The sequence below is a fragment of the Nerophis lumbriciformis genome, linkage group LG06 (assembly GCF_033978685.3).
Source record: "Nerophis lumbriciformis linkage group LG06, RoL_Nlum_v2.1, whole genome shotgun sequence".
NCBI lineage: Eukaryota > Metazoa > Chordata > Actinopteri > Syngnathiformes > Syngnathidae > Nerophis > Nerophis lumbriciformis.
Genome location: NC_084553.2, coordinates 58,498,513 through 58,517,659, shown reverse-complemented (window position 1 = coordinate 58,517,659; position 19,147 = coordinate 58,498,513). Strand labels below are relative to the sequence as shown.

The 19,147-nt window shown below is 38.8% G+C and overlaps 1 protein-coding gene across 1 annotated transcript in view; it reads left to right on the top strand.

The window, feature by feature from the left end:
* The window catches only part of tars3 (threonyl-tRNA synthetase 3), a 29,183-nt gene extending 13,626 nt beyond the window's left edge, over window positions 1–15,557 (top strand). Inside the window, exons 11-19 of the mRNA XM_061964585.1 lie at window positions 8,513–8,679; window positions 8,743–8,905; window positions 11,657–11,794; window positions 11,952–12,029; window positions 12,105–12,205; window positions 12,529–12,633; window positions 12,713–12,785; window positions 12,860–12,974; window positions 15,103–15,557. Of these exons, the coding sequence (XP_061820569.1) occupies window positions 8,513–8,679; window positions 8,743–8,905; window positions 11,657–11,794; window positions 11,952–12,029; window positions 12,105–12,205; window positions 12,529–12,633; window positions 12,713–12,785; window positions 12,860–12,974; window positions 15,103–15,251 (1,089 nt within the window). The 3' untranslated portion in view covers window positions 15,252–15,557. The remainder of the gene's footprint in view (window positions 1–8,512; window positions 8,680–8,742; window positions 8,906–11,656; window positions 11,795–11,951; window positions 12,030–12,104; window positions 12,206–12,528; window positions 12,634–12,712; window positions 12,786–12,859; window positions 12,975–15,102) is intronic.
* The last annotated feature ends 3,590 nt before the right edge of the window (window positions 15,558–19,147 follow it).

The window sequence follows — 19,147 nt, the reverse complement described above, 5'->3', positions numbered from 1 at the left end:
TCAAAAATAAAACAATTAACATAACATTGCCTGTCAGGTGACTTTATGTGATGTCATGTAGCCCGTCGTGTGATTTTATGTATCCTGTCACGTGACTTTTACGTGACCTGCAAAAGGCTGGAAATACTCAAGCACTTTCTGGTTAAGTGTATTTGTTATCAAATTTGACAGAAGAATGTACTGCCTGCAAATGCATATGTTCTACACTTTTTAATATAATCCCATCAGGCAAGAAGATGTTCCAAACATTTTTTGGGGTGGTTATCAAAAATAGTCTTCAATATCTGCTTGTCACCTTAACTTACTATTTCAAATTAAGTTTTCCATCAAATCTGTATGTGAAAAATATAACAATAAAAAACTTTTGCCTATGCAAATTGCCTAAGAAAGATATATGGTTATATTCATAAATATTCATTGTTACAAGTAGCCCACTGAGGGTATCCATAATTGCAATGTGGCCCTCAATAAAAATGAGTTTGACACCCCTGCTAAGGGTTTCTAATGGGTTCCTCTGCTCTTATAGCTTAAACATTTTGCCCAGCCTCATTCCTACTAATCAGAAGTTTAATGTTTTTGTTCATTTTCTATTATGCTATGTTTGTCATAACACCTAGTTATACATGAAAAACAGAAAATATGGATTAAGAAGTACAGAATGAATGAAGAAAGGATGTTGATTTAATGTTTGAAAATGTTTTATCAGTAATGTTTCATAAACAAAAACTCACACTTAGGTGCTTCTTCAGCAACCATTCATAGATTCTGTCATGCACAATCATACACTATCACTTTCACCATACACTGATTGTTTGAGATAGCCTCTGACTGTGAGGTCGTTAAACTTCAGACCACTTCCCGTTTAAACGTTGTGCAATCAGCAGGGTCTTTAACTCTCGGGAGTCTTTGACCTCGCGGACGTGGACGAGCATAATAGGAGGCGTTACATGATGGCGCAGCCACACAGGTGCTTTCTTTCCACTCAGGCAAAGTGCAGACTTTAAACAGCCTGTGAGTCTTAATGGTGAAAGGCGGTCACGACAATGCTGATTTATGATAATGTTTATGATTTTGTAAATTTGTCGTCATGTTATTTGTCTTTTGCACTTTTGGTGCAGGAAAGCAAAGAAAACGGAAAGGAAGCATGACAATAGGGGTGTCTTGAAATAGTCGACTATTTGACAATTTGATTTGGAGGAGTCTGATCCGACTATCAACATTGCAGTCGAATTGTCGGACATTGATGTAGGTAGTTAAGTACCCAAGGCGTACAGTGCAGGTGTGTTGGGAGGATATTACAAGATGGTGGACACGTTGGCTTATACCAGACTGAATCCCCCCATCAGGGGTGTAGCACGCTGTTCCACCACACGCCTCGGCCCTGGTGCGATACGCCAGAAATCAGTAAGCTCCCACCAGTTTGCTCGGGCAGGAAGCCTCCCTCACTGCTCGCCACTGCCAACGGCGGTGATGCTTCTGCTTGTTCAGATACAGTATCTTTGCTACGGAGTTTACTTCCTCTAGATCAGTGTTTTTCAACCACTGTTCGTGCCGCGGCACACTAGTATGCCGTGAAATACAGTCTGGTGTGCCGTGGGAGATGATCTAATTTCACCTATTTGGGTTAAAAATATTTTTTGCAAACCAGTAATTATAGTCTGCAAATTATGTGTTGTTGTTGAATATCAGCGCTGTCTAGAGCTCGGCAGAGTAACCGTGTAATACTCTTCCATATCAGGAGGTGGCAGCCGGTCGCTAATTGCTTTGTAGATGTCGGAAACAGCGGAAGGCAGTGTGCAGGTAAAAAAAAGTGTGTAATGCTTAAAACATAAATAAACAAAAGGTGAGTGCCCCTACGAAAAGGCATTGAAGCTTTGGGAAGGCTATGTGGAACGAAACTAAAACTGAACTGGCTGCAAAGTAAACAAAAACAGAATGCTGGACGACAGCAAAGACTTACTGTGGAGCAGAGACGGCGTCCACAATGTACATCCGAACATGACATGACAATCAACAATGCCCCCACAAAGACGGTTTTGATTGATTAATTGAGACTTTTATTAGTAGGTTGCACAGTGAAGTACATATTCCGTACAATTGACCACTAAATGGTAACACCCCAATAAGTTTTTCAACTTGTTTAAGTCGGGGTCCACTGATTTGATTGATTGATTCATGATACAGATATATACTATCATATATACTATCATCATAATACAGTCATCACACAAGATAATCATCAGGGTATATACATTGAATTATTTACATTATTTACAATTCGGGGTGTGGAGGGGGGTGGGGGGTTAGGTTTGGTTGTTATCATCAGTCATCAACAATTGAGAACAGAGAAATGGATATTGAAACAGTGTAGGTCTGACTTGGTAGGATGTGTACAGCAAGTAGTGGACATAGAGAGAGAGATCAGAAGGCATAAGAAAAATATCCGCATTTGATTGTTTACATTTGATTTTTTTTTTTTTTTTTTTTTTCTTTTTTTTTTTTTTTGTACATTTGATTATTAACAATCCGGGGAGGGTGTTAGTTTAGGGTTGAAGTTGCCTGGAGGTGTACTTTTATTGCGGTTTTGAAGGAGGATAGAGATGCCCTTTCTTTTATACTTGTTGGGAGCGCATTCCACATTGATGTGGCATAGAAAGAGAAGGACACAAGCAACTGAAATATTCTTGATTGCTAAAACAAAGTAGATGCGGGAAATATCGCTTAAAGGAAGACATGACACTGCTACAGGAAAATACCAAAAAAAAAAGAGAAAAAGCCACCAAAATAGGAGCGCAAGACAAGAACTAAAGCACTACACACGGAAACAGCAAAAAACTCCAAATAAGTCAGGGGGTGATGTGACAGGTGGTGACAGTACACCTACTTTGAGACAAGAGCTATAGTGATGCATGCTTGGTTATGGTTTAAATTCATATCCAACAATTGCAACAACGACCTTTTACTGTCAACTGACTTGTTTTTTAATTATTTCTGCTGGTCGTGTGCCTCCGGATTTTTTCAACGCTAAAAATGTGCCTTAGCTCAAAAAAGGTTGAAAAACACTGCTCTAGATCAGGGATGTCCAAAGTGTGGCCTGGGAGCCATTAGCGCCCTGCAGCCCCCAAATTTTTGATTGTTGAAAATAGAGCTGCAACTAACGATTAGTTTGATAATCGATTAATCTGTCGATTATTACTTCGATTAATCGATTAATAATCGGATAAAAGAGACAAACTACTTTTCTATCCTTTCCAGTATTTTATTGAGAGAAAAACCAGCATACTGGCACCATACTTATTTTGATTATTGTTTCTCAGCTGTTTGTACATGTTGCAGTTTATAAATAAAGGTTTATAAAAAAAATTATAAAATTTAAAAAAATTGCCTCTGCGCATGCGCATAGCATAGATCCAACGAATCGATGGCTAAATTAATCGCCAACTATTTTTATAATCGATTAGTTGTTGCAGCCCTAGTTGAAAAACAACCTAGTAAAAATGGAAGAAAAAGGGCATAAATATGTAATGTAAAATGTCAACATTTTTATTACCCCTAGAAATCAGCAAAACCTAAATATTGCAATAAGAAACTAGTAATGGAAACCTGTATTTCCAAAAAGCTCTCAAATATTGCTAAAACATATTTTCGCTCTCATGAGGTGGTTTTTCAAATGTGTCGATCAAGAAGTGTGTCACGAAAGCAGGATGTAAGCCCTTTTTCGGCATTTACAGGGCACCTAAACACCGGGCATGACGTAGGAGGGGGGGGTTCGACATGACCTGAGACAAGATGGTGCAGTATTTGTGGACTGAAGTTTTCCTATCTCTAATTTTGGATAAAAACATTACAGCTATATTACCGGTAGATACGACAGTGTAATGCAGATTGTTACAAGTAACTAGAAAGGGAAATGAGAGCAAAGGGGTTCGAAAAGCTGTGGCACATACGCAAGTGGAAAACTTTCAAGTAGGGCTACCTGGCTGAAAAACGCACATTTTGCCAACCTGAGGGTTCCTGGTTCGATCCCCACCTTCTACCAACCTAGTCACGTCCGTTGTGTCCTTGAGCAAGACACTTCACCCTTGCTCCTGATGGGTCGTGGTTAGTGCCTTGCATGGCAGCTCCTGCCCTCAGTGTGTGAATGTGTGTGTGAATGGGTCAACGTGGAAATAGTGTCAAAGTGCTTTGAGTACCCTTTGAAGGTAGAAAAGCACTATACAAGTATAACCCATATACCATATTTGTGGCCTTTGCCTTTGAGTTATCCATTGAAATCACGGAAACAGCAGTGGCTGCAATTGCTATCACAGCTCCAAAACCATGGAAACCTAAATCAGAATAGTTTTAATTGCCATTGTTTGAGAACGGGTTCACAAACTAGGAATTTTACTTGGTGCAATCGTGCAACATAAAACACATATAACACAGACTAGAATAACATGAGCTGTAACTGAGCTATCAGATCTTGTTATTGTTCATGTGCCTGATGGCCGAGGGGAAAAAACTGTTCAGGTGGCGGGAGGTGTGGGTCTGGATGGACCTTAGTCTCCTGCCTCAAAGTAGAGTCTCATGGACGATACTTTACGAGAATTATGGCTCATGACGCAAAACACCCTTTAATGGAAACGCCCACTAGTCGCAAATGTACTCTGTCAACATTTTTTAAATAATCTCTTTTATTTTGCGAAAAACTGCAATGGAAACACAGCTACTGACACCACTATTCCTGTTGGTAGAAAAAAGCCTGTCATCAATTACTCACCGCATGAACAGTCGTTTGGTTGCAGAGTGGCAGAGGTCAAGGTGATCCAACAGTGATATCAATATTACATCATGGCTTTGGAAAGCCAACACAAGCCTGACTTTTTCTGGATAATCTACAATGTTCCACTTTTTTGACAAACCGTGTTTTTCGTAGTATAAGTCGCACCGGAGTATAAGTCGCACCTGCCGAAAATGCATAATGAAGGAAAAAAACACATATAAGTCGCACTGGAGTATAAGTCGCATTTTTGGGGGAATGTATTTGATAAAACCTAACACCAAGAATAGACATTTGAAAGGCAATTTAAAATAAATAAAGAATAGTGAACAACAGGCTGAATAAGTGTACGTTATATGAGGCATAAATAACCAACTGGTATGTTAACGTAACATATTATGGTAAGAGTCATTCAAATAACTATAACATATAGAACATGCTATACGTTTACCAAACAATCTGTCACTCCTAATCGCTAAATCCCATGAAATCTTATACGTCTAGTCTCTTACGTGAATGAGCTAAAAAGTTACGGTAATGTGTTAATAATTTCACACATAAGTCGCTCCTGAGTATAAGTCGCACCGCCGGCCAAACTATGAAAAAAAACTGCGACTTATAGTCAGAAAATACGGTAGATAAGCACTTGGTTTTCAATAGGAAACAATAGTTTAATTAAAACTGTCTGTCCTAGCTTTGAAGGTAAATAATTATTGTAACTAGTACAAGTAACTTGCCCAATGTTGTAATACACAATGTAAACATGAAAAAACAACAACTCAATAAACTGTTTTAGTGTGAAATATCGACACTAAACACTAAAAATTAACCTGAATTCTAAAGAGTTGAAGACAAGTTCTGTTTTAAGAGTGTATGGACGTATAGTGTAACTTGTCCCTGTGACATATTTCCTGGCTGACAACATGGACGACTTTCACAGCAGACAAGGCCAAGATGGTCTCATGGTGCACAGGCGGTGGTGTAAGATCATTAGCGCGTGGCTTCAGTCTGTCGCAGTGTGAGGGAGTGTGTCACTTTCGCCAGCTTCCCCGCGTGGCTCTCAAGGATGCATTGCTGCTGGGCTTGGCTGGTCCTCTTGTTAAAAAAAAAAAAAAAAAAGTACCAACATCCAAGAAACCACTTGGATTATGTTTTTTTTATATACAGTACAGGGCAAAAGTTTGGACACACCTTCTCATTCAATGTGTTTTCTTTATTTTCATGACTATTTACATGTAGATTGTCCCTGAAGGCATCAAAACTACGAATGAACACATGTGGAGTTATGTACTTAACAAACATGTTTTATATTCTAGTTTCTTCGAATTAGCCACCCTTTACTCTGATTACTGTTTCGCACACTCTTGGCATTCTCTCAATGAGCTTCAAGTGGTAGTCACCTGAAATGGTTTTCACTTCACAGGTGTGCTTGAAGCTCATTGAGAGAATGCCAAGAGTGTGCGAAACGGTAATCAGAGTAAAGGGTGGCTAATTCGAAGAAAATAGAATATAAAACATGTTTTCAGTTATTTCACCTTTTTTTGTTAAGTACATAACTCCACATTCATAGCTTCAGTGACAATCTACAATGTAAATAAAGAAAACGCATTGAATGAGGAGAAGGTGTGTCCAAACTTTTGGCCTTTACTGTGTGTGTGTGTGTGTGTGTGTGTATGTGTGTGTGTGTGTGTGTGTGTGTGTGTGTGTGTGTGTATATATATATATATATATATATATATATATATGTCTTAATAAGGTTATCCAAAAAATAGTGCTCGATACCGTAGTAGAGCGCAATATATGTATGTGTGGGAAAAAAATCACAAGACTATTTCATCTCTACAGGCCTGTTTCATGAGGGGGGGTTCCCTCAATTATCAGGAGATTTTTTTTCTCCTGATGATTGAGGGAACCCCCCCTCATGAAACAGGCCTGTAGAGATGAAATAGTCTTGTGATTTTTTTCCCACACATACATATATATATATATATATATATATATATATATATATATATATATATATATATATATATATATATATCTCCGTCTAGCATGAAGACTGATCTCAGCGTTGATTGTGGACAAAATTGGATACATTTTAGCGATATTACGAAGATGATAGAATGCTGTTTTAATAACATTCTCAAACTGTAATTGTACACTGTAAAAATGACACTAGATCTTAAGGTGAAAAAAATGGCAGCTCAGTTGCCAGAATTTTACTGTAAAAGAACTATAGTACATTTACAGTAATAGGCAGTAAAAACCACCGTAAATTTTACAGTAAAATTGTGATGACTAAGCTGCCATTTTTTTTTACTGCAAATCTAAAGTGGTTTTGACAGTGTATGTACAAAAACAAATCAAATGCATAGGCAATTGTTTAATATGAGTTGAATTCATATAAATGTATGTTCATAAATTAGTCAGGGTAACAAGCGGCCCCCTGAGGGCAGCCAAAACTACGATGTGGCCCTCAGTGAAAACCAGTTTGACACCCCTGAACTAATGTGTTGCTGTAGCTTGTTTACTTCAGATGCATTCAGTACTCATTTGTAATACTAGTAGCGTTCCTCAAGGCTCCGTTTTAGGTCCTTTTCAACTGGTGGCCCACAAATTTAGTTAAAAAAAAACTTGTGAGAGACTCACATATATTTGCAGCAGATTCTTATTAACACTAGAGTGCTGTCATTGAGATGATATTTGACTTGCTTTTTTGCTGAATGTCTTTAGAAACATCAGAGCGCTCCTGTAACTCTGATAGAATAAATACACCAAAATCAAATGTCTTCTGTAGAGGACGCTAATTCTCTGGAGTATGCAAAACAAGACTAATAGTGAAGAGAGAATTCTGGCCCCCCGGTCCTTGGTTGTCTGGAAATGTGGCCCCTCTAGGTCAAAAGTCATAATTAGAGATGTCCGATAATGGCTTTTTTGCCGATATCCGATATTCCGATATTGTCCAACTCTTAATTACCGATTCCGATATCAACCGATACCGATATATACAGTTGTGGAATTAACACATTATTATGCCTAATTTTGTTGTGATGCCCCGCTGGATGCATTAAACAATGTAACAAGGTTTTCCAAAATAAATCAACTCAAGTTATGGAAAAAAATGCCATCATGGCACTGCCATATTTATTATTGAAGTCACAAAGTGCATTATTTTTTTTAACCTGCCTCAAAACAGCAGTTTAGAATTTGGGACATGCTCTCCCTGAGAGAGGAGGAGGGGTTCAGGGGGGTGTATATTGTAGCGTCCCGGAAGAGTTAGTGCTGCAAGGGGTTCTGGGTATTTGTTCTGTTGTGTTACGGTGCGGATGTTCACCCCAAATGTGTTTGTCATTCTTGTTTGGTGTATGTTCACAGTGTGGCGCATATTTGTAACAGTGTTAAAGATGTTTATACGGCCACCCTCAGAGTGACCTGTATGGCTGTTGACCAAGTATGCATTGCATTCACTTGTGTGTGTGAAAAGCCGTAGATATTATGTGATTGGGCCGCCACGCAAAGGCAGTGCCTTTAAGGTTTATTGCCGCTCTGTACTTCTCCCGACGTCCGTGTACACAGCTGCGTTTTAAAAAGTCATACATTTTACTTTTTGATACCGATAATTTCCGATATTACATTTTAAAGCATTTATCGGACGATAATATCAGCAGTCCAATATTATCAGACATCTCTAGTCATAATGGTGGACACTTACTGTGCCACTGGTACTGAAAACTGAGTGTTTGGTTCTAGGGCGAGTACTGGAGAAGAGGCTTCCAGGAAGTGGCCTCCCCCAACATCTACAACAGCAAACTATGGGAGACGTCAGGCCACTGGCAGCACTACAGTGAAAACATGTTCTCTTTTCCCGTGGAGGAGGACACCTTCGCGCTCAAACCCATGAACTGCCCTGGCCACTGGTGAGCTGGACAACAAACCACCCGTGTCGAGCCATCTTTTGAATTCCATTTTTTCTGTTGAAGCTTGATGTTCGGGCACAGGCCTCGCTCCTGGAGGGAGCTCCCTCTCAGGTTTGCTGATTTCGGGGTCCTCCACCGCAACGAGCTGTCCGGTACACTCACCGGGCTGACCAGAGTGCGACGTTTCCAGCAGGATGACGCCCACATTTTCTGCACCATGGATCAGGTAACTAACATCTTTTTCTCTTGGTAAACAAATAACACTTGACTATGAGTTCCTTCTACAATATAACGGCCTAACCACAGAGGTGCAATGCCCCCTTTTTGGAATTCCTTTGTCTTTTTATTGTTGCTATGAAACTTAAACGCCTTTTTTGGCAGCTTTTTGGGGGAGTTTTACCTATCATTCACAATCCCTTTGTAAGACAAAAACACTTTTTTTTTTGTATGCATTCAAATTTGTAATATACAGTAAGTTCAAGGTGGCTAACAATGCACCGAATGGGAGTACTCTACTGCGCCTATAAAGCCCCCTAAAAACTTCCAAAAACCGCCAACAATACTACATTTACATGCCGTAACCAAGAATTAGCAATTATGTTATTATTAGTGCTAATGCCGAGGAACTACTTTTAGCGGCGTCGTGAGCTACCACCGTCGTTACCATGAATTGATTAACGTGGACCCCAACTTAAACAAGTTGAAAAACGTATTCGGGTGTTACCATTTAGTGGTCAATTGTACGGAATATGTACTGTACTGTGCAATCTACTAATAAAAGTCTCAATCAATCAATCAAAGCTGTTGTATCCCTTCAGAGCTGGTGAAAGTTAATTCTAGATCAGTGGTTCTTAACCTTGTTGGAGGTACCGAACCCCACCAGTTTCATTTGCGCATTCACCAAACCCTTCTTTAGTGAAAAATAATTTTTTTTTTTTTTTTTCAAATTCAAGACAAAATTACCGGTATATGGTTTTGGTAACACTTTAGAATGGGGAACATATTCTAAGTAACAAAAACTTAATTTAGAATTTTTTGGACACTAGGGGAACATATTCTAAGGAACAAAGACTTAATTTAGAGTTATTTGGTTAGGGTTAGGGTTAGAGGGTTAGGGTTAAAATAAGTACTTAATAATGACTAGTTAAGAGCCAATATGTTACTAATTTGCATGTTAATAAGCAACTAATTAATGATGAATATGTTCCCCATACTAAAGTGTTACCATGTTTTTTTTACTGGTGCACAAAATGAACCGTGCATGAACATCACCTTGTTCAAAGAACAAAACCAACACAGTGCATAAACTCACAACAAATTACACATCTGCAAATCAGTCTGACTTCTGCTGTTGCTGTATCCGTAATACGCCGATAGGGGGAAGTTTTTATTTACACCATGAGTCGGGTGTGTTTTGACCTCCGCCAAACCCCTGAGCCCGACTCACCGAACCCCTAGGGTTCGATCGAACCCAAGTTAAGAACCACTGTTCTAGATTATAAATCATGCATCACACTTTTTCGTAGAAGTTGTGGCCATGAACCGAAAAGTAGGTCAACTGACATTCAACTCTTAAGACAAGAAAAGACGCTCGTTTGCGACACCTTTTTCTTATTTTTAATATCGTGAGGATTATGATTAATTCTTCATCCAAACACTCCATTGTTTGGCATCCCAGTGAGAGAAGACATTGTAGAGTAAGTGATTGTTTTATTATGTTCATAGTTTGTTTTTTATGTTTAACACTTAGCGATAGTGTTACTTGCGGGATCTGTCTAGCATTGTGCTTCTAAAACTTGGAACTTATCCTCCGTATACTCAAACTCAAAAATATAAGGTTCTGGCTCATCATTTGTCCCAAAGTAGTCGTTGTCTCTCATGAAGTCTGCCATGATTAGTAGTTGTAGTAAATAGTGAACGTTGAGATTCAAGATGATTTATTGTCAATTCTTAACATGTACAAGACACATAAGAACTGAAAAGTACATTTTCAGCACAGTCCCACGAGAGCAAACATACGTTACAGGGAGACAAGACGAGACCGCCAACGGAGCAGCCATTTTTACGGCGCTTCTTAAAAAAAGTAGGACAAAGGTGATATTGGGAAAGGGGGGAAGAGTAAAAAAATATCAGTCAAAGGCTGGACCCAAGGGAAAAAACCTCATTTGCAATGCACACATAAACACATTACATTTGGTGGTGAAGGCGTGGGTTGGGGGAGGGGAGGGTGCGTGCATGTATGCCCAATTATCTTGGGTGCGATGTTGAAATGTTTTTGTGGACTGGGGCCGATCTGCAGAGTTCGACACCAGGTATTGTTAAGTTCATACAAGACAAAAACGAAGAGAGCAAGCTGGGAAGGAGGGAGCGGAGAAAACCGCCTTCACCAGAGACAAGACAATCTATAAGAGTTGTGATGGTTTGTCAAATTAATAAGCCGTCGTATGGTTAAATTGTCCAAAATATGCAATTATTTAATTTCATGTTATTATTGCCTGTTACTACATACTTACAGCATGTATATAAACTGTTGAAGGTTTTTGGATGTTTTTTAGAGCGCTTTATAGGTGGAATAAAGCAAATCTCATTAACCCCAATGTTAAACTTCTGCTAGCGTTTATTTACGAGTTACGAGCAAATATAAGTGTTCTTGTCTCAAATAAGGATTGTGAATAAAAGGCAAAATTCCCCCCAAAAAGTGCAAATTCTTTTAAAACTCTTATTCTTTTTGCTTTGCTGCTGTTGCTATTGTCTCGTATACTGCGTATGGTGTTGCTGCTATTGGAATCCCAGAGGATCAATATATTTATATCTGATTTAATCTACTGTAAAATCTTTGTTTGCAGGTTTTGGAACACCCTTTTTGTTTGTTGTTGAACAGCAGCATATCATGCCCTGTATTGACTAATACCACATACTGTATGCAAAAGATGTTAAATGCCATCATCGATTCATGCTTTTAACGTTTCTCCGTCAGATCGAGTCCGAGATGAAGGGCTGCCTGGACTTCCTGCGCTGTGTCTACGATGTGTTCGGCTTCTCCTTCCAGCTTCATCTCTCCACTCGTCCAGAGAAGTACCTCGGTGACATCGCTGTGTGGAACCAGGCTGAGAAGGTATCTAATAAGGCCAAAGCCAAGAACAGAGTACATTTTCAGTGTGATATCTTTTAATGAGAGAGTCGCTATTTAAGTCATCTAATGATGATTACTGCTTCCCATTGAGATCCCCTTTGATGCTTTTCCATTTGTAACACTGACTCATCCTCGTTAGCAACTGGAAAACAGCCTCAATGAGTTTGGGGAGCCTTGGAAGCTCAACCCAGGAGACGGAGCTTTCTACGGTCCCAAGGTCGGTACCTTATGAACATATTTCGCAGTCTCTCCAGAACGTACACCAACATTACAGATATATGTGCTCTTATAGATTGACATTAAGATCAAAGACGCCATTGGACGTTACCACCAGTGTGCAACCATTCAACTGGACTTCCAGCTTCCCATCCGTTTCGACCTGACCTTTGTGGGGTGAGTCGCTTTGTCGAAACTTAAGACGCTCTGCACAGGCTTTGTTTTAGTACACTAAGGATTACTCATTGACTAACAGACTGAAAAAATAATAATATGACCCCTTTTTTGACTTTGTCACCAATTCTATGAGGGACCTCAAAGACTAATTTACTGGTCAACTCATTGACGGACTTACAATGAATCATTGACTGACTGCTAGTTGCTGACTCGGTGAAAGGCTATTGATTAGCGATACCCACGTCAACAACCCCTAGAAGAAAAAGGAAGTTTACAGTCATAGTACGACTTTTAATATTGCTTTTTGTTGTGATTTGCTACAGGAAGGACGGTGACGACCGTTCTCGCCCGGTCATCATCCATCGTGCCATTTTGGGCTCCGTGGAGAGGATGATCGCCATCTTGACTGAGAACTACGCAGGGAAATGGTGAGTTGTCTCCTAAGCTGACTGTAAGAAAATGTATTGGACAAGATTAAATAAAGCTGTTTATCTGTCTCTTCGCCAGGCCTCTGTGGATTTCTCCACGCCAGGTGATGGTTGTGCCCGTCAACCCTTCCTGTGAGGACTATGCCAAAAAGGTGAGTCCCGCTTGAAGGAACTGTAGTATATATGTTGTAGCCCAAAACAAACTGACACATACTCATCCAATTAGGTTTGTAAGCAGTTCACAGACTCCGGTATGATGGCCGACGTTGACCTGGACTCTGGATGCCTTTTAAATAAGAAAATCCGCAACGCTCAGCTGGCCCAATACAACTTCATTCTCGGTAGGGAAATACTTTTATTAGTCAAACTGTACGGTAACATTGTATGTAGTATGAAGTAGAGATGTCTGATAATATCGGGCTGCCGATACTATCGGCCGATAAATGCTTTAGACTTAGACTTAGACTTCCTTTTTATTGTCATTCAAATTTGAACTTTACAGCACAGATAAAATGTAATTTCAGAAATGATCGGTATCTGTTTCAAAAAGTAAAATGTATGACTTTTTAAAACGCCACTGTGTACACGGACGTAGGGAGAAGTACAGAGCACCAATAAACCTTAAAGGCACAGCCTTTGCGTGCCGGCCCAGTCACATAATATCTACGGCTTTTCACACACACAAATGAATGCAAGCATACTTGGTCAACAGCCATACAGGTCACACTGAGGGTGGCCGTATAAACAACTTTAACACTGTTACAAATATGCGCCATACTGTGAACCCACACCAAACAAGAATGACAAACACATTTCGGGAGAACATCCGCACCGTAACACAACATAAACACAACAGAACAAATACCCAGAACCCCTTGCAGCACTAACTCTTCCAGGACGCTACAATATACAACCCCTGACCCCCACCCCACCAACCCCGCCCACCTCAAACTCCTCATGCTCTCTCAGGGAGAGCTTGTCCCATATTCCAAGCTGCTGTTTTGAGGCATGTTAAAAAAAATAATGCACTTTGGGACTTCAATAATAAATATGGCAGTGCCATGTTGGCATTTTTTTCCATAACTTGAGTTGATTTATTTTGTAAAACCTTGTTACATTGTTTAATGCATCCAGCGGGGCATCACAACAAAATTAGGCATGTGTTAATTCCACGACTGTCGAATATATCGCTATCGGTTGATATCGGAATCTGTAATTAAGAGTTGGACAATATCGGAATATCGGCAAAAAGCCATTATCGGACATCTCTAGTATGAAGTATGAAGTATGAACCCAAGAATAAAGAAACATCACACCTGTAATTATCCATTTAGGTAAATGATAAGTTGTTACCACTCGGTGGCCATTATTATATTTACGATGTGATCTGATACAAGCAGTAGAAGTCTTTACCCCACGCACTACAGCAGACATGGTACAGTGGAACCTAGAGTTGCAAACCTAATTGGTTCTCGAATGGGCTCGCACATCAAAATGTTCGTATAGTGAATCAAATTTCTTCAGAAGAAACAATGTAAAAATGAATAATGGGTTCTTGCCTCGACAAAAGTCCATATTTTAGTGAAGGTGTGTACACTTTAAACACAATATAAAGCGCTATACAGTAATGTATATTGTACAAACATGACAAGCTCAACGTTATCTTTATATTAACAAGCCAAAACAAACTGAACAAGCCAAAAGAAGCTGAACAATACAACACACACACACACACACAGAAGTCCTTTTGGTGCCCTCACAAACGATCCGAAATCACAAAAATCCTTAACTTTAACAACCAGATTGCTACAATAATAAACATTTAAAAAAAAAAGTGAAATCCACAATATTAACATCGGCAGAGGAACTGAAGAGAAAGCAGTAAACTGAGGGACTATACGAAGGGGTTTGGGGGCATGTGTGTGCCTTGAAAGTTGAGTGGCAATGTCTTTTCTTCCGCTGTGAAATAGGTCTTCTCTGGCATATTTTTCCAGAAAAGTCCGGTCTCATCACATCTAAAACTTGCTGTGGTACAAAGCCTGCTTAGGCAATTATTCCATGTTTGTGAGCGCCATTAATGTACTCCTTGCAAATAGTCTTTTTTTTTTAAACTCCACGGCCATTCCATTCTTATTTCTACGCTGGTCTGTTTCATTTTTGGGACTTACATTGAGTTAGCAAAATGGACAAAACTTGTCAAAAGGCGAAAAAACACACGCTAAAGCACTATGCCCTGCTTTTTTTCTTGCAGGCGTAGCACAAAATGAATGAAGTGTTCGTTGAGCACATTGGATTCGATCTAAAAGTCCGTAAATCAAAAAGTTTGCAAATAGAGGGCTTCGTAAATCGAGGTTCCACAGTAAGAAGGGGTACAAAGACTAACAGTGTTAATTGGTGGAACGTTTATGTTCCTCACAGTAGCTCTTGTGCATTTTGATGTGAGCCGTTTGTTTTGTCCCGCCTCGGCAGTGGTCGGCGAGAAGGAGAAGGCGACCGGCAGCGTCAACGTACGTACGAGAGACAACAAAGTGCACGGGGAACGCTCATTAGCAGAGGCGCTGGCCCGCCTGAGCCTCTTCAAGAATGCCCGTTGTCAAAACGCAGAGGAGGAGTTCTGAACAACGATTGATGACTCACATAAAGGTGTTACAGGGAAAGTGGATTACACAGGACAAGAAACAGGACATCTACTGGGCTTAAAGGCTGTGCCAGTTTATAATGAAACACTTTTTGTATGTAGGCCACTGTGACGGAAAGTGTGTATTATGAAGGCTGAACACATAATCTATGTGCCTCTTCTTTGAGCAAAAAATAAATCACATGCTGAAATACAATGTGTTTTTTTGCACAAATATTGATGGATTTTACAGATACACTGCAAAAACTGAAATCTAAGTGAGATTAAATATCTCAAATAAGGGTTATATTTGTTTATTTTTTGTCTCATAAGATCATTATTCTCACTAAGCAGATTTTATGTTAGAGTGTTTTACTTGTTTTAAGGGTTTTGGTCCTAAATTATCTCAGTAAGATATTACAGCTTGTTGCTGAGATTTGATGACCTATATTGAGTAAAACATGCTTGAAACTAGAATATCAACTGTTGCAAAGCTGTGTCATCAACACTCACAAGTATAAAACTACTTTTTTAAAGTAATCATTTCTTACTTCAAGCATGACAAAAAAAATCATGATGCGCATATCATGTCAAAATAATGGCACTAGCATGTACTTAATATAAGAATATTTTTCAACATATTGAGCAAAAAGGTCTCATTTTTTATTTTCTACCAAGAAAAGTGCACTTATTAGTGAGAATGTACTTCTTTTAAGGTATTTTTGGGTTCATTGAGGTTAGCTAATTTTACTTGTTTTGGAAAGTCTTGACAAGTCGAATTTTCTTGTTCTATTGGCAGATAATTTTGCTTAGTTCAAATAAAATACCCCTTATTTTTGTATTTTTTCTTTCTTTTTTTTGAACACTGACTTTTTGCAGTGTACAAGAAATACTGTAAATGCATTGATGGGCTCACTGTGTAGCCAGATAAGGTTTCCACAAATAAACCACTTTTACGATCGATACAGTATATCTATTCTATACCACTGAAAACTACAAGCAGGATAATCCATCCATCCATTTTCTATACTGCTTGTCCTCATTAACTGACTTGGGGCAAGAGGCGGATAATACATATGTTATTAATATAGTGACAGTATATATTACAAATGCTGTCAAGACAATTATTGACTGATTTTATGACTTACTATAGATGTAAAGTATAAAATCTCTTACATATTTTATAACCACAATAATTAACTTTGATACGAATATTGTGGCTGTATAAATACAAAAAAGATCATATTTTGGGGAAAAACAGTGTTTTTGTTGCATCAGATCTCTTTTTTTTGTGTGAATGTGAGTGTGAATGTTGTCCGTCTATCTGTGTTGGCCCTGCGATCAGGTGGCGACTTGTCCAGGGTGTACCCCGCCTTCCGCCCGAATGCAGCTGAGATAGGCTCCACCAACCCCCCCTCCCCAAAAAAAGGGACAAGCGGTAGAAAATGGATGGATGGATGACACCGCTGTAGTGGCTCTGTGCTTGAGTTGTTTTCATGTGATTTTGGTTCGGGTCTCTGCAAGACTTCCCAACAAAAGGTGGCACTTTCATGACTTTTGCGCTGCTTTTTTCTGACTTTTGGGTGAGCCTTGTTTGCACCGGAGACCAGCTGCCGGCTCTCCCGAATTCTGTGGCGGGACCATGCAGAGGAAGAGACGGAGCTGGCTCTAAGCTTCAGCATGGACGGGACTTACTGGATGTAGACACTTGGGTCTCCATTGACGGATTCTCGGTCATCCACGCAGACCGGACATCGGCCGGGGGCTGGTGGGCAGCCTAGGACGAAGTCGGCTCACTTGCATTGCTTTTTTTTGGGTCTGTTCCTGTCTCTGGCCGTGCTGCCCCCTCTGCAGTAAACTCAATACAAGCAAAGTAAAATATGTCATGCTTTTGTTATAATTTTGATGATCATTTAAGAGTTTCTGAAACCCCAACATTTGCTGAAATTTTCAATTTGAGGTTTTCCTAAGCTGTGAGCAATTATCAAAATTATAGCAAAGTAAGTCTTGAATTATGTTTTTAGAGTTTGTCATTGCTGGTATAAATGAACCGTTGCACGATATTCTAATTTTCTGAGTTTCACCTGTATATGGGTGTTGAGATTATGTTTTTTTTGTGTTTGTCTATGCATGGTGTGTTCATATATGCGCAACATATCAATCAAGCAATCAAAGGTGCATTAGCATGCTAACTGTTAGCATGTGTCAAGTACCAAGTCATATGACTCTGAGGTGTTTATCTGCAAAATGTGCTAAAAAAGATAGCATGCTAGAATATTAACCTTAGCATGCTAACTGTTAGCACGTGTCAAGTACCAAGTCCTATGACTCTGAGGTATTTATCTGCAAAATTGGCTAAAAAGAGATAGCATGCTAGAATATTAACATTAGCATGCTAACTGTTAGCATGTGTCAAGTACCAAGTCATATGACTCTGAGGTGTTTATCTGCAAAATTTGCTAAAAAAGTTAGCACACTAATGTTAGCATGTTAAAATTCTTATTTTTGGGCAAAATTACATTGAATATGCAAAATTGGCTAAAAAAGATAGCCTGCTAGAATATTAACATTAGCATGCTAACTGTTAGTGTGTGTCAAGTACCAAGTCATATGACTCTGAGGTATTTATCTGCAAAATTGGCTAAAAAGAGATAGCATGCTAGAATATTAACATTAGCATGCTAACTGTTAGCATGTGTCAAGTACCAAGTCATCTGACTCTGAGGTGTTTATCTGCAAAATTTGCTAAAAAAGTTAGCACACTAATGTTAGCATGTTAAAATTCTTATTTTTGGGCAAAATTACATTGAATATGCAAAATTGGCTAAAAAAGATAGCATGCTAGAATATTAACATTAGCATGCTAACTGTTAGCATGTGTCAAGTACCAAGTCATATGACTGAGGTGTTTGGCTGCAAAATTTGCTAAAAAAAGTTAGAATGTTTCAAGTACTAAGACGTTTGGCTGCAAAAAAAAAGTTAGCACACTAATGTTAGCATGTTAGAATTCTTAATTTTCGGTAAAATTAGCATTTTTTCTCCTCTGTTGACAGCAGTGTTGGCGCTAGGAATTTTCAAAATGGGGTCCCAGGGACCCCATCAAGTCATAAAAATGGGGTGCCACAGTAAATTTTTGGGGTCCCACTTTTTTGGTAGCGTTTTGAAAACAAATGATAAACGTATGCATTATCCTGTTATATCTCACATTCTATATTGTGTTTTGGAAAAAGGTTGTCATAAACGTTACTTAATTCATTAAAAAAAAAAGAAAACAAATGTGTATACATATGTAAATGTATTTAGTTATAAACATTCATTCACTTTCTTCTTTCCTTCATGGATCTGAACTTTACCGCTGCTGGTAGTTTTTTCTATGTTTTTATTGAATAAGTTGTAGGTGTATTTAATTCAGTATAAAAGTGTAAAAAGTGTTTTGAAATGATGATAATGGTGTGCCAGGGCATACATACAGTACATTTTATATTTAACACTTAAATCTCTGGAGTCTACATCAACTTCAGATCTATGCCTCATTTCAAAATGTTTTAGTTTTTTTTAAGTTGTTTGTTTGTTTGTTTGTTTTCCGCCCTTTTTTGTCAAACAAAACTGTGTTTTTAATGGCAAACACACAAAATATGCAAAATCTTCCACCAAAAATATTTTTCTAAGTAATCGGAACCTTGGATAGGTGAATAATTCATAATAACATTGATTTTGATTCAATATTATGTTTTGAGCAATGACTTTTTGAAAGAAAAACAAAACAGCTCTTTTGTATTAGTCAACATTGCAACTTTTTCTTAATTACATTTCACCTTCAAGCTTTTTTATTTCACTCTTGTTATGTTTTTGTTTATTTGAATAGTATTTTTAGAATGTGCCGTGGGCCTTTAAAAC